This window comes from Artemia franciscana, chromosome 19 (assembly GCF_032884065.1).
Source record: "Artemia franciscana chromosome 19, ASM3288406v1, whole genome shotgun sequence".
NCBI lineage: Eukaryota > Metazoa > Arthropoda > Branchiopoda > Anostraca > Artemiidae > Artemia > Artemia franciscana.
Window position 1 is genome coordinate 14,132,729 of NC_088881.1, and position 14,399 is coordinate 14,147,127.

A 14,399-nucleotide genomic window follows, 5' to 3' on the forward strand; every position below is an offset into this window, starting at 1 on the left:
CCCTGAATCACAAAAGCCACATAATAAATAGTTGAAATTACTAAAGATACTTCAGCGTAAAGAGCGAGGTATTAGGAGAAGGTGAGCTCCTCATATGGGTAATAATTTCTGTTCGTTTTAAGTTTTAATGCTGCTGCTTACTTCCACTTTTTCATATTTATTTTTTCCTTGTTTTTTTTTTTAAGCAATGCTAGTAAATCCTGCGCTCCCTTCATGGAAATTTTCTTCCCCCATGACAAATTCCTCGATGGAAAGTTCCCCCAGCATATCCCCCTCTTCTCAACCCCTGCCTCCAACCAAACAATCCTCCTGAAAACGCCTGTACACTTCCCAATAACCATTACTATATGCAAGCACTGGTCAAAGTTTTGAACTTGTAACCCCTCCCACGGGGACTCTGGGGGAATAAGTCGTCCCCAAAGACATAGTTACAAGGTTTTTCGACTATGCTGAGTAAAATGGCTATCCGTTGACTTTGAGAAAATAATTAGCGTGGGAGGGGGCCTAGGTGCCCTCCAATTTTTTTGGTCACTTAAAAAGGGCACTAGAACTTTTCATTTCCGTTAGAATGAGCCCTCCCGCAACATTCTAGGACAACGGGGTCGATACGATCACCCCTGAAAAAAAAAAAAAAAAACAACAAATAAACACGCATCCGTGATCTGCCTTCTGGCAAAAAATATAAAATTCCACATTTTTGTAGATAGGAGCTTGAAACTTCTACAGTAGGGTTCTCTAATACGCTGAATCTGATGGTGTAATTTTCGTTAAGATTCAATGTCTTTTAGGGGGTGTTTCCCCCTATTTTCTAAAATAACGCAAATTTTCTCAGGCTCGTAACTTTTGATGAGTAAAACTAAACCTGATGAAACTTATATATTTAAAATCAGCATTAAAATGCGATTCTTTTGATGTAGCTATTGGTAACAAAATTCCATTTTCTAGAGTTTTGGTTACTATTGAGCCGGGTCGCTCCTTACTAGTTCGTTACCACGAACGGATGTTCAAGTTAAGATTTGGGATTTGCCTCCTTTTAACGCGATTCTTAACGACATTTCTGCGTTCTGGGTACATAATTCTAAGTTGTAATTTCAAAACAAAAGTATTATATTTTCATCCAAATTTTTGTTTTATTTCATTAGCTTTATCAAAAGTTTGGGTTATATGTTTGCACGTAAGGAGGGGGGTAGGGGTAAAGCATAGCATATATTAGATATAGCAATGGTTAGTTTACACATTTAATATATGCTATGCTTTACCCCTTCCCCCCCTAATGTAGCATTAATCGAACTTCACTTCCCGAGTGTCTATTATATAACCGATAAGTACCGTATGTTTTCTATGCTTCAAAATATTGTTTTACTAGCTAATGATATTACATCAACAGTCTGTTTTGCATACAAACCCAGAGGACATTGCCCGTCATGAATCAAGCCAGAAATCTCGATTATTCCTTAATTCTGTAATTTACCTTAGTTCTACCCTAGGATGGAAGGATGAGCAAGTGAAATCTATCAGCAAGTGAAAATGTCATCATTTTTGTTTACATTCCTCAAAATGGCTTATGCCATGCTTGTTTTTAATTTAAACCAGAAAGGTTTGAATTAAAATCGAGCCATGGCTAATTGGAGAAAGAGCCAAGACAGATAGTCTGAGTGAGAGGCAAAGCTCCCATAAGCCTTTATCAGGATTGTATAAAAATGATACTTCGTATAGTCGAATAGTCTGAGCGATTTTTGTACTGTCTAACGGCTTTCTGTGACTAAAATAAAATTTGTTTTTTTTTTGTTTGATTTTTTTAAGAGAATTAAAATTGCATACCAAAATTTGCCAATATAGTGGTCGATAAAAGAATATGGAATGCCTTATAGATTAGTCTGTTATTTTCTGTAGGTTACATAAACCGCAAATTTTGTACAACATTGTAAACATAGGGGAAAACCATCCTTCGGTTTGTTTGCACTAGTTTTACGATACATATGGGATACGATTCGAAGCAACAACTTTTTTTCGTTTTTAGTTTAAACTCCAATCTTTAGTTTTATATGAGTCTTTTTTTAATGTAACGTAACAGCTGAGATACATAGCAAATAGCTAATCGAAAAACTGTGACGTAATGCTACAGAGTGACAATCAGGGTTGCCGGTTGGATACATTCCCATGCACTGGGACACAGTGACCAAACGGCCAAAAAATGACACAATTTACAAATTTGGGACATAGAAGGGTAAGAAAGAGGAGCACATTTTGTAAAAGCATGAAATAAAACATAACATTTCACAGCTGGATATATATTTTCGTAAAAAAAAATGTAACTTTCTTTTAGAAAAAGGCAATGCTTTTTCTTTCTTTTTTTGCATATAGATTTTGCCAGATACAAGAGGATTTTCTCCAAGTAAAGAAATTTAAATGTTTATATGGATTTCATAGTACACCAACTCATTTTGACTGAATATTTTCTGCTCTGATATAGGTTAAAAAAGCATGTTTTGGTCAATAAAACGACTGTTAAAAGAATATCCTCTAGTTTTTGAGATTTCAAGATGGCCACAATTTAGCTAAAAATGACATCTTTTTGGATGCTCAGGGGACATATTCATGAATTAATAAGTTGGCAACACTGGTAACAGTACAACTTCTACGGATAATTGAAATTCGACTAGTCCATAGCAAAGATAATATACAGTAACAAAAAGTCCTATACTCTCCATTGAAAATTTCTAACTCAGATCTAAAACCACAAGATACATGAAGTGTTTGGGGTAATGATTAGCGTGGGGAGGGTGAGGGGGTGCCCTTCAATCACCTTCAACTATCTGAAAGGGAACTAGTCCTGTCAATTTCCGAGAGAATGGACTCCTTTTGAAGTTTCTACAACTTCTCCTATTCAAACTACCCAAAAAAAACAAGTAGCAACTGAAACTATGGCTCTGACGTATATGCTCAGACCCTAATTACCCGCTATGAAATGTGTGTCATGTTTGGAAAAAAATTTCGCTATTGGTATATACTTATACTGTGGACTAGTCAGTTGGTTTCGGGATACTTAATAGAAAATTCCTTTTTTCATTCATTTCTTATTATTATTATTGGCCTCATCCAATTGGTTTCTTTTAATATTTTTTCTTGGTAAATAAAAGGAGCATCTTGCATTAATCCAAATGCTTAACAAGAAAAACAAGAGCTAAGAGCTCATATGGCACTTGTGACGAGGCAAGAAGAGCTAAGAGCCAAGAGATCATATGGTATGAGCTCTAGCAAAATTCTATAAATCAATAGATTGATTTAAAAAGGAAAATATGAGGCTTAATGCCGGTCAAGTTTTAAAATAAGAGCTCTTAGTCACAAAGTCCTTCTAAATATCAAAATTCATTAAGATCCGATCACCCACTCGTAAGTTATAAATACCTAATTTTTTCTAATTTTTCCTCTCCCTTTTGCCCCCCAGATGGTCGAATCTGGGAAAACAATTTTATCAAGTCAAATTGTGAAGCTCCCTAACACGCCTACCAATTTTCATCGTTTTAGCTCGTCCAGAAGCACCAAACTCGCCAAATCACTGAACCCCTCCCCTCAACTCCCCCAAAGAGAGCGAATCCAGTATGGTTCAGTCAATCACGTATCAAGGACATTTGTTTATTCTATCCACCAAGCTTCATCCCGATTCCTACACTCCAAGTGTTTTCCCAAGATTTCCCCCTCCAACTCCCCCCAATGTCAAAAGATCTGGTCGGGATTTGAAATAAGAGCTCTGAGACATGAATTCCTTCTAAATATCAAATTTCATTATGATCCGATCACCTTTTCGTAAAATAAAAATACCCCAATTTTCACGTTTTCCAAGAATTCCGGTTTCCCCCTCCAACTTCCCCGAATGTCACAGGATCTGATCGGTATTCAAAATTAGAGCTTTAAAGCGCAAGATCCTTCTAAATATCACCACCAAAGAGAGCAGATCCGGTCCAGTTATGTCAGTCATGTATCTTAGACAGGTTTTGATTCTTCCCATCCAGTTTCATCCTGATCTCACCTCTTAAATATTTTCTAAGATTTCTGGTTCCCCTCAACTACCCCCCCTCCAATTACGCTGGATCCGGTTGAGATTTAAAATAAGAGATCTGAGTTACGAGATCCTTCTAAATATGAAGTTTCATGAAGATCCGATCACTCCTTCCTAAGTTAAAAATACGTCATTTTTTCTTATTTTTCAGAATTACCCCCCCCCCCCCGCAATTGAGCGGATCCGTTCCAATTATGTAAATCACGAATGCAAGACTTCTGCTTATTTTTCCAATCAAGTTTCATCCCAATCCCTCCAATCTAAGCCTTTTCCATCATTTTAGGTTTCCCCACCCCAAACTTCCCCCAATGTCACCAGATCTGATCAGGATTTAAAATAAGAGCTTTGAGACACGATATCCTTCTAATATCAAATTTCATGGAGATCCATCACCCGTTCGTAAGTTAAAAATACCTTTTTTCTAATTTTTCAAAATTAACCCTCCCCCCCCCAACTACCCCAAAGAGAGCGGATCCGTTCTGGTTATGTCAATCAAGTATCTAGGACTCGTGTTTTTCCCCACCAAGTTTCATCCCGATCCCTCCACTCTAAGTGTTTTCCAAATTTTAGGTTTCCCCCTCCCAACTCCCCCCCCCCAATGTCACCAGATCCGGTCGGGTTTAAAATATGAGCTCTGAGCCACGATATCCTTCTAAATATCAAATTTCATTGAGATCCGATCACCCGTTCGTTAGTTAAAAATACCTCATTGTTTTTAATTTATCAGAAATACCCCCCCCCCCCCAACTACCCCAAAGAGAGCGGATCCGTTCCGTTTATGTCAATCATCTATCTAGGACTTGTGTTTATTTTTCCCACCATGTTTCATCCCGATCCCTCCACTCTAAGTGTTTTCCAAGTTTTAGGTTTCAAACTCCCAACTCCCCGCCCCCGCCCCCATCACCAGATCCGGTCGGGATTTAAAATAAGAGCTCTAAGACACGATATCCTTCTAAACATCAAATTTCATTGAGATACGATCACCCGTTCGTAAGTTGAAAATACCTCATTTTTCTACTTTTTAAGAATTACTCCCCCCCCCCCATCTACCCCAAAGAGAACGAATCAGTTCCGATTATGTCAATCATGTATCTGGGACTTGCGCTTATTTTTCCCATCAAGTTTCATCCCGATCCCTCCACTCTAAGTGTTTTCCAAGATTTTAGGTTTCCCCCTCCAACTCCCCCCAATGTCATCAGACCCGGTCGGGATTTAAAATAAGAGCTCTGAGACACAATATCATTCCAAACATCAAATTTCATTAAGATCCAATCACCCGCTCATAAGTTAAAAATACTTCATTTTTTCTATTTTTTTCCGAATTAACCGGGCCCCCACTCCCCCCCCCCCAGATGGCCAAATCGGGAAAACGACTATTTCTAATTTAATCAGGTCCGGTCCCTGATACGCTTGCGAAATTTCATCGTCCTAGCTTACCTGGAAGTGCCTAAAGTAGCAAAACCGGGACTTTAGGCTTTCTCCCTCCAACTGCCCCCAATGTCATCAGATCCTGTCGGGATTTAAAATAATAGCTCTGAGACACAATATCATTCCAAACATCAAATTTCATTAAGATCCAATTACCCGCTCATAAGTTAAAAATACTTCATTTTTTCTATTTTTTTGCGAATTAACCGGGCCCCCACTCCCTCCCAGATGGTCAAATCGGGAAAACGATTATTTCTAATTTAATCTGGTCCGGTAGCTGATACGCTTGCCAAATTTCATCGTCATAGCTTGCCTGGAAGTGCCCAAAGTAGCAAAACCGGGACCGACAGAATTGGCGATTTTTATATGTCACTTGGTTAATACCAAGTGCCATAAAAATCCTTGGCATCAACAACGTTGAATAACACTAAAACTTATTTTATAATAAAGCATACATTTTACGGTATTTTGACCTGAAGTATATGACAAACAGTAAATTTTAAATTAGGACCCTCATCTGCGTTTATTAGCGCATCTGCCCCCCTCCCCCACCTAAGAAAATGTTCACATCTCCTGTGAAAAATTGTGAGCACTAACGACGTTCTGACACGATGAAACTATGTATAGTAATGATTGTAGACATTGAGACATTGATTGACGTGTGGCAAGAGAGCTAAAAGACAAAAACCTAAATATGAATCATTAGTGAAAATACTTGATATTGTCTGTAAATTATCTGAAGTTCATAAAACTTAGACAAGACCACTGGGGAAATAAAAGTTAGGGCTCTTAAGCATGCACCAGAAATAAAAACTGTACAAACCAACTTCTGAGCTTTTGCTAAGAAAGTTGCTATCTTTTACTGTTACATTAAGATTTGCTTGTAAGGTACTATTTGTAACTTGAGAGGTAGCTTTTAGTTTTTGAATTATGCCACAGACCGCTAGTCAATTCTTTTGTAATAAACTTTTTAATTTGGACTTCATAATTTCTGAGCTAAAGTGAGCCTTCTCGTTTGAAAGGTCTTGCTTTTCAGACTTAGACACCGTAATCAACTAAGAAGTACCTTCGTGATAGGCAGGGTGGGTTTAAGGCATATCTTCGCCTTACAAGTCGAAAGTTGCACTAAATACAGGGGGAAAGGGAAGGTTCGAAAATATAAATAGGAGAGCCGATTTTCACTGGTCCCCTTATGATGGATCCTTTATTCGCCCCTGGCAATACACAACCAGGCCCCTAAAATATGTTTTGTCTATAGGCGTAGGTACCAATCGCATTAGTACGCACCATAACTGTTACAGCGGTCGTAAACTTTACATACCTTAGCTTCTGGAGTAGGCTCTTCAACGACTATTCCAGTTTCATCTGCAATAAACTTCACAAAGGCCTCAAGGGTCCTTTTCTCTTTGTAATCCACAACCTACAAAGTTAGCAAAACAAAAAATACATGCAATTAGTTAGCACAACTCTACATAAGCATAGCTCATAGAAAGATTTAGGGCTTGACTATGGGTTTACTATTGATCATACATAGGGTATACCTTCTGTGTATCTACCAAAAAAATCACTGCTGAGATCAGATATTAATAACACCATTTATCACAATTCACAATCAGAAACTTATAAAGCAAATATATCAATATGGTACACAATTATGCAATAATGGATTTCTTTAAGTTACTTATCTCAAATATCCCAGCAAAAGCTGGTGACTTCTATCTAGTTATTTTAGAGCAAACTCCAAATAAAAGTGGGTAAGCAAAATCTTAATCAACCATTTCCTCTTCTTTTTTCCCTACAATAATTAGGTCCCCGTTATAAAAGAAAATGACAATCTCAAAAAAGAAAAGTACTGTTTCATAGTTTGAAACGAAACAGAAATTTGGATGATTTGACATAGAAATTGCATCTATCTTCAATTTGAACTGACAGTGATCTCTTAGACGGAATAAAGGAAAGAAGTATAATGATCGCTTAACGTAGGGCTAGTTAATGTTTAGTTATATAGTAGCTTCCAGCCCGAACCAACTTATTATTGAATAAGTTATAGGGTTTAGATACACTACAAAAATTGGAACTCAAAACAACCATAAGTTAAAGAAAAGAATACAATTGGTTCATTTTTTAGGATAACAAAGGATACTTCAAAGAAGGTAACAATTAAATTCTGATCAAAAATAAACTTTCAAAATTCTTGAAAAAGCTTGATATACCCTTATGTATAGTCTATGTAGCATACCCATAACCAACTTCTTCTGGGTTAGGCAAAGACAAAGCTAATGTATCTACAAAAATGCTGAAGACTGAGAGCTACAGATAAAATTTTTCATGCAGTTCAATACCTCGTCAGGAGCAGCCTGTCCGTATACTCCACCAGTTTCAATAAATTTGGACATCCCTTCTAAGGTGCGTTCACCATTGTATTCCACAACCTGAATGGCAAAGATTTCTTTAAACTCGAAAATGTAATTGAACTTGACAAGCATGCAGCGTCACTACCTCTAGCAATAAATAGCTAGTTCCAGTTATACCCCCCCCCCTTTTTTTTGAATTTATTTTTAACTTGAATGTCTTTTTCGAAGTCATCCGGAAGCTTTAGAAAGGCTCGCTGACTTAAAAAAAGAGAAGAACTTAAATAATTTATCGTTTTTAGGTACAACTTTCTTTCAAGTAATTTTTGGATGATCTGTCAAGTAATTTTCTTCAGAGATTGGTGACAAGCCTTTGAGAAGAACATGAAGCGAGGCCTTCTGACCAGTTAAGAAAAGAAAAGAAAGAAAATACGAAAAAACAGGCTATCTTCTTATACAAGAAGAAAGCAGATGTAAAGTGAACTATCAAAATAAGAGAAGGCGTTCCCAAACTGAGGTCGTCCCATAATCCGAGTTTTGGAGAGGTAGTGGTATGCAGTGAGGTTTGCAGTTCAACGTTTTCTCATTTTCATTTTCGTTTTGTGTGTGTGTGTGTTTATGAGACAAAATTCAGCATTTCAATATATTCAACAGATACATTAAAAAACCCTTAGGCAGGAAGACTATAAATATTTTAAGAAATTTCTCTGAATCCAAGTAGTCTACCCTCAATCCCTAACTTGAATGATTTAATACTCAACTCAGCCCAGTAATAAAGCATCGAACAATTAACATACAAAATTAAAAATTAGAGAAGATTTTAAACCATACAAGACTAAAATAATAGTAATAAAACATTCTGGGACGTCACCCATATACCAGGTGGCCCATATGCCGGTAGTTCTTTACTAAGTTTAGTCATTAGACCTTGAACACCTGTTGAATCTCTGCTATAAGCAGTGAGCATATGGCTTTAATGGAAAAGTCTACTAAAGTAAATTGTTCGAGATGGATGTCGCGGAACAAAGTTGTTTTGAAAATACTCAATTCAAGGCATTTCCTCCTTCAGGTAATAAACGAATATTTTAAGCCTACGTTACGGCTTTTCATGTGGAAAAGAAGAAACACAAGGAGAGAAATGCCACTCTGAGCCTAGTGCATATAATGGAGACAGCAGGCATTAACGTCCGTCCAATCTTGCAATTTACGAGTTGGAGTGGTCTTAGTCTTAGGTGGCTAAAAACACTACCCTACTAGCCCTATTGAAACTAAAACAGAGAAAAAATGCATTTTTTTTTTTAATATATAGATTTGAGCACATATCAACTTTAAAAAAAAACATTCGTTGATTCATATAAAATTTGTAAATAATCATTCATTGAAATAAAGGAAGGAAAGTGAAAAAGAAGACAGATAGGGATATAAAAGAATTGAAAGGAATGAATACAGCACTATTCATTATCTTGACACAGTTCACAATGATTTCTTCTCATAAACAAATCTAAATAATAACATGTTGGTTGCCAAAAGCACATAACCAAATACCTGAAGCGTCAAAACCAACATAGTTTATTGTCCAACTAATTAAAGGAGCCTGGAGAAACGTTAAAAATAGAACGTGACACCTTTTTGCGACTTATTATTTAAATCTTATTTATAGATTTTTCAAGTTACAAGCGAAAAATAAAATAAAAGCCACAGCTAAAAATATAAAAAAAACTACTCATGTGCTAAAATTGTACTTATAATGTAATTTTTTCGGTCTTTCAACCATATTTTAGGAATACAAATCGATAAAGACACTATATCTGTCTCTTCTGCCAAAAAAAAAATATAATAAAAAATTAAAATACCGAATCTCAAGACGTTTACGACCTCCCCATCAGTTTTTACATATTTCAAGTAATATAGTTCATGTAAATCTGGAACGTTATCGTTTACCGAATTAACCCCCTTCCCCTTTACCTAAGATAGATTCCTATACTATATCAGTTTTCAACAAAAAAACAAACTAGGAATACGAGAGAAAAGAGAATAAAAACTATTAAAAAACCCAAAAAAGTGACATTTTTCAGCCAGTAGAAAGACCGAAATGCCAAACTGGACACACAAACTACAGTATTGGCCGAAAAAAGAGCAATAAAGTTGGAAAAGATCCTTCGAAAGACAAGAAAATTTAACTAGAATTTTAGAAGGAAAACCGAAGGGGAAGCTCGCTTGAGGATGTTTTGAACACGGGCATCCCGCTTCGAGTCGTTAGTAATTGTCCCCCAAATAGTTTAATGCATGTGATAGAGATTTTCGGAAGAGTGAGGTTTGTGAAAGCAGGGGATGATTTTAAAACTGCAATAACTGACAATTTATAAGCGTTAACTTTCATTTTCGACAAAGAAGTGACATCATCAAGTAGTATCATAATTGAGCTTTTAATATTTTGTCGGCAAACCTCAAGTGGAGACATATCGTCCACATACTTCCATCGCTCTGTGTGGTCAGTCCTGTGGCTATTAACCATTATAAGGAATAAAATGGGACTCATCAGAGTTTCCTGGGGGGAAACCACAAAATATAGGAAGGGGATTGGAATAAACATTTTTATATTTAAGCACTTGAAAACGATTTGTTAAAAAGGAGGCAATAATTTTAACAAGAAATGGGCTCACTGGAAACTCCGTCAGCGGTTATTTACAAAAGATATTGTGGTCAATTAGGTTGAACGCTTTCTGGATATCAATTAATAAAAGGTTCAGCCAAAGTATCAGGGTTTTCTAGATTTTTAAGAAAGGTGTCAAGAAAACTAACAAGGTAGTGTGAAATAGATGTCTCCTTCAGGTTTCCAAACTGTTCTAAGTCAATAAATTCAAGAATCTCTGCCTTTAACTAATTAGCTAAGAAACCCTCGCACAGTTTTGAGAAAACTAGAGTCAAGGTGATTGGAATAATATAGTCCAGCTTCCAGCACGAGGGGCAACATCCGGAATTACTAATATCATTAAAAACTACTAACAAGATGTGTTGATAAATTATCAGAGAATACTTTTATAAGATAAATTGGGGTATCGATGGGTCAAATACTAGTTTTTTCAGTTTCTGTATTTTTTTCTATTATTTGCTACACTGAAAATTCTGGGATTTTATCTTTTAGAGTTTCAAGGATTAGATGGTTTTCCGAGAGATGGGGGAACGCTTGCACAATGCTAGCTATGTGTTTATTCACCTCATTGGCTGTCTGTCCAGGCAGTTCATCCTGAAGGAAATCAAGGTTCTTGCACGAGCGACCCCCTATTTATTTCACTTTCTGAAACTATTTCTGAGGTTTGCTCTGTTGTAAGCAATTCAATTTACTCTTACCATAACGAGAAGCAGAACGACACATTTCTTTCTCTATTTGTTTACGGAAGGTTGAGGCATCATCTATCTTTCCAAGGCGAAAGTTTTAGTTTCAAATGGATTAGTCCTTTTATTTTTTCATTAATGTAAGGTTTATCTGGGGAACAAACCTTCTTGGTAACCCCTGGGAAACAATTTTGCTAATTTGTCATTAATTTTATTCGAAACAAACTAACCTTTGAATTAAAATTTACACACGACAAAACATCATCCAAACTTCCAGACGCAATCCAAGATCCAAAATCAAAAAGCCAGTGCAAAAATTCAGAAACTGAGTAATTTGTTTTAAAACTAGCAGTGGTTTCAATTGTGGCATGAAATGATAGCTACCACCAAGGGGGGAGGAAGGGTAGTTGGAGTATATTAAAAGGTTTTAAGGTTGGTGCAAATAACATCCAAACTGGTCCCACCTTTTGTAGTAGGGAAATCAACAATTTGCTTAAGCTTAATATCTTTGCACAGATGATTCAGACTTGGTTTGTTTGCGTCTCCCGCTATAAATATGCCGGCATTTGGATACTTTGTCATCACAAAGTCAAGACGTGCTTGTAGCCTGTCACGAAAATTACGACGAGAACAAGCATTCTGTCCGGGTGAATAATTAAATGATTAAATTAGTGCAAGACCGAGACAGGCATTTGGGCTAAGTAGATATCCAAATGATTCCATCACAATCACCTAGTCCTGGCACATGGATGGGGGTAGGAAAATTCTTTGCGAAAATCATTACTCTCCTCATTTCCCCCCAGTGGGTGGTCAACCGGGCGTAGCTTTATAAACTCCTGAAAACCAGTCATTTTTAGGAGATCTGGATTTTGTCCCTGGACTGCAGTAATTGCAATTATATCAGTATTGTTCATTTTTGCTGTTGCTTCTAACTCAGCTGACTTTCAACATTCAAACTTTTGGCGTTCGGTTTGCCCACCAATAAGGAGGAAAACGGGGAAATGATTACGTTTTTTATCAAACTCTTTAACAACAGATTTTTCAAAAAAATTCATTGTGTGCAATTTTGGCGAGGTGTAAGTATTAGAGTTAATGCTGGAACTAGAGAATATCACCTAAAAGTGAAAGATTATCATTCAGGGTATTGTGGGTAGGTTTGGCGTAAGGCTCGAACTCACCACCCTAGACCGAGAGACTACTAAACCGGTTTTGAAGTGGGGGGGAAGAAGTACAGTTTTAAAAGTTATGGTAAATTGAGAGAGACACGGATAAAAGTTTCCTGGTGTTCCAACTGTTCTGCAAGATTAGTTTCTTTTAATGGCGAAAACCTGTTACTAACAGGTTTTCTAATGTCTTGGCTTACAGTCAAAAAGCGGGAGGCTGATATTTTAGGAAGAATAGATCTAGGGATTGAAGGAGGGTTGATGGGGAAGGAGGAAGGGGAGAGCTCCAAGGTGGACTGGAGAGATATGCAGGGATCATATGGAGAGATATGATCCCTTCTTCTACGAAGAAGGGATCAAGTAACGCGATTTTGGTATTAAAAAGTTGCCGTGGGCACGACTGGGGGGTAGGGAAACCGAAAAGGCGGGTTTCTTTGACTCAGCTGTTGGCCCCTTCACCTCGACAAGTTTTTTGGCAGTGGCTCGGGTTTAGGATTATTGCGTGAAACATTACCCTCATAAACAACCTGGCTATGGCTTGGCATATTATAATCGAAACCTGGATCACGGTTAAAACGATTAAAACGAGACAATCGGTGAAAATACTTAAAAGGCGCCAAACGATTAATGCGACATTTTAAAGTACTAGCACTATGAGCAAAACTGCACATTAGGGCAGAGATCGACATGAACGAAATTACAAGTTGTTCCTTTGCACTTTTTCAGTTTGTATTTTCGGTATATGTGTCGAAACTTACAGTTGTCGTTTATGTTGCAGGAACCTCCTTTGAAATACCAAGTTATTTTTCTAGTTGAAAAATAATAATAAAAAAAAAATATTTTGATTTGGTTGTTTCTTCTTATCGGTAACAGTTTTGTTTTAGTGAATAAACGGAAATTATTCATCAAGTTTGCATGCACCAGTTGACATAAAAAAGAAACACTTTTTCTTAGTTTCTCGTCTTTCGGTAATTCCTAGTCCTTCGGCCATTTTTACGACACTGTCACAAATTTTTTCGAATTGCTGTAAATTCAGAGCGTCGATTTCGGTCTGTTTCATCAACAGGGATCGGACTTAAGATTTAAGTTTTACTTCCATGCTGCGGATCTTTTTTCAAGTTGCAGGATTAAATTGTCTTTTGAAAGGCAACTCTCCCAACTATTGGCACAATTTGAGGGGATGGGTTCTCCAAACGTGGGGAAAACATGTTGAGGTTAACGACAGAGTATGAATGAATGAATGACTGTATTTAAAGCCATTTTTCAGGCCGTATACATACATATATAACAACAAACAAACTAAATTATGTAACAATCGAGTTTCGAATAACAAGACCCTTCCGGACAAAATTTGCCACTGCTACTATATTTATTTTCGACGTCGACTTCAAAGTTCCAAGAAGGGGCTCACGACCATCCATCCCAAGAAAGCTCCCTCTTAGCTCATTTAGCCCCTGACACCTAAAAAGAAAATGGTCTAGCCCATCAAGATCACCGCAAATTGGACAAGTATACCGCATTTCCGGGTGACACAAATTTTTCCAAATACTGTGAAGAGGGAGACAGTTTGCTCGCACCTGCATCCAAGACCTCAGGGATTCTTTTGGAATCCCTAATTTAAAATATAACTTCACCATAATTTTCTTTCACCTCATAGTAAGAACTTAAGCTTTCCGACTGGCTAAGGTCATTCCACCATTTCTGAATTTCTTGGTCTTCCAGCCTTGTTTGGATCTCTGACAGAAAGGCTTTTTGATCTGAGATTGGGCCCTCTCCTCCTTTCCATGCATACGATAGACCTGTGCTGTCCAGTAGTTTTTTGACATGGAAGGGCCATGACGATTTTTGTCCCAGGGTAAGTAATTCATCATACGCTGCTCTGGTGAGTCTTGAAGAGGGACATTGCAGTATTTTCAGCCAAAACTTAATTAATTGGATCTGTCTATGTTTTCTCATGGAGAAAAGTCCCAAATCTCCCTTGATGAAAAGTGTGTGAGTTGTGGCGTGCAGACCTAGCATTCGTTTATAATATTGTAGATGTAGAGTTTCTAATGAATTTGC

At 37.1% G+C, this 14,399-nt stretch overlaps 2 protein-coding genes across 3 annotated transcripts in view; both read right to left on the reverse strand.

The window, feature by feature from the left end:
- The window catches only part of LOC136039317 (actin-related protein 2/3 complex subunit 4), a 291,440-nt gene that overhangs the window by 94,936 nt on the left and 182,105 nt on the right, over positions 1 to 14,399 (reverse strand). The gene's annotated exons all lie outside the window — the stretch shown is intronic.
- The window catches only part of LOC136039310 (protein disulfide-isomerase-like), a 51,754-nt gene that overhangs the window by 2,802 nt on the left and 34,553 nt on the right, over positions 1 to 14,399 (reverse strand). The window contains exon 9 of one of the 2 annotated variants that reach the window (XM_065722920.1): positions 7,831 to 7,920. In XM_065722920.1, coding sequence (XP_065578992.1) covers positions 7,831 to 7,920 — 90 coding nt within the window. Of the gene's footprint in view, positions 1 to 6,809; positions 6,909 to 7,830; positions 7,921 to 14,399 lie in introns of both variants that reach the window. The other variant, XM_065722919.1, reaches the window with a different exon arrangement.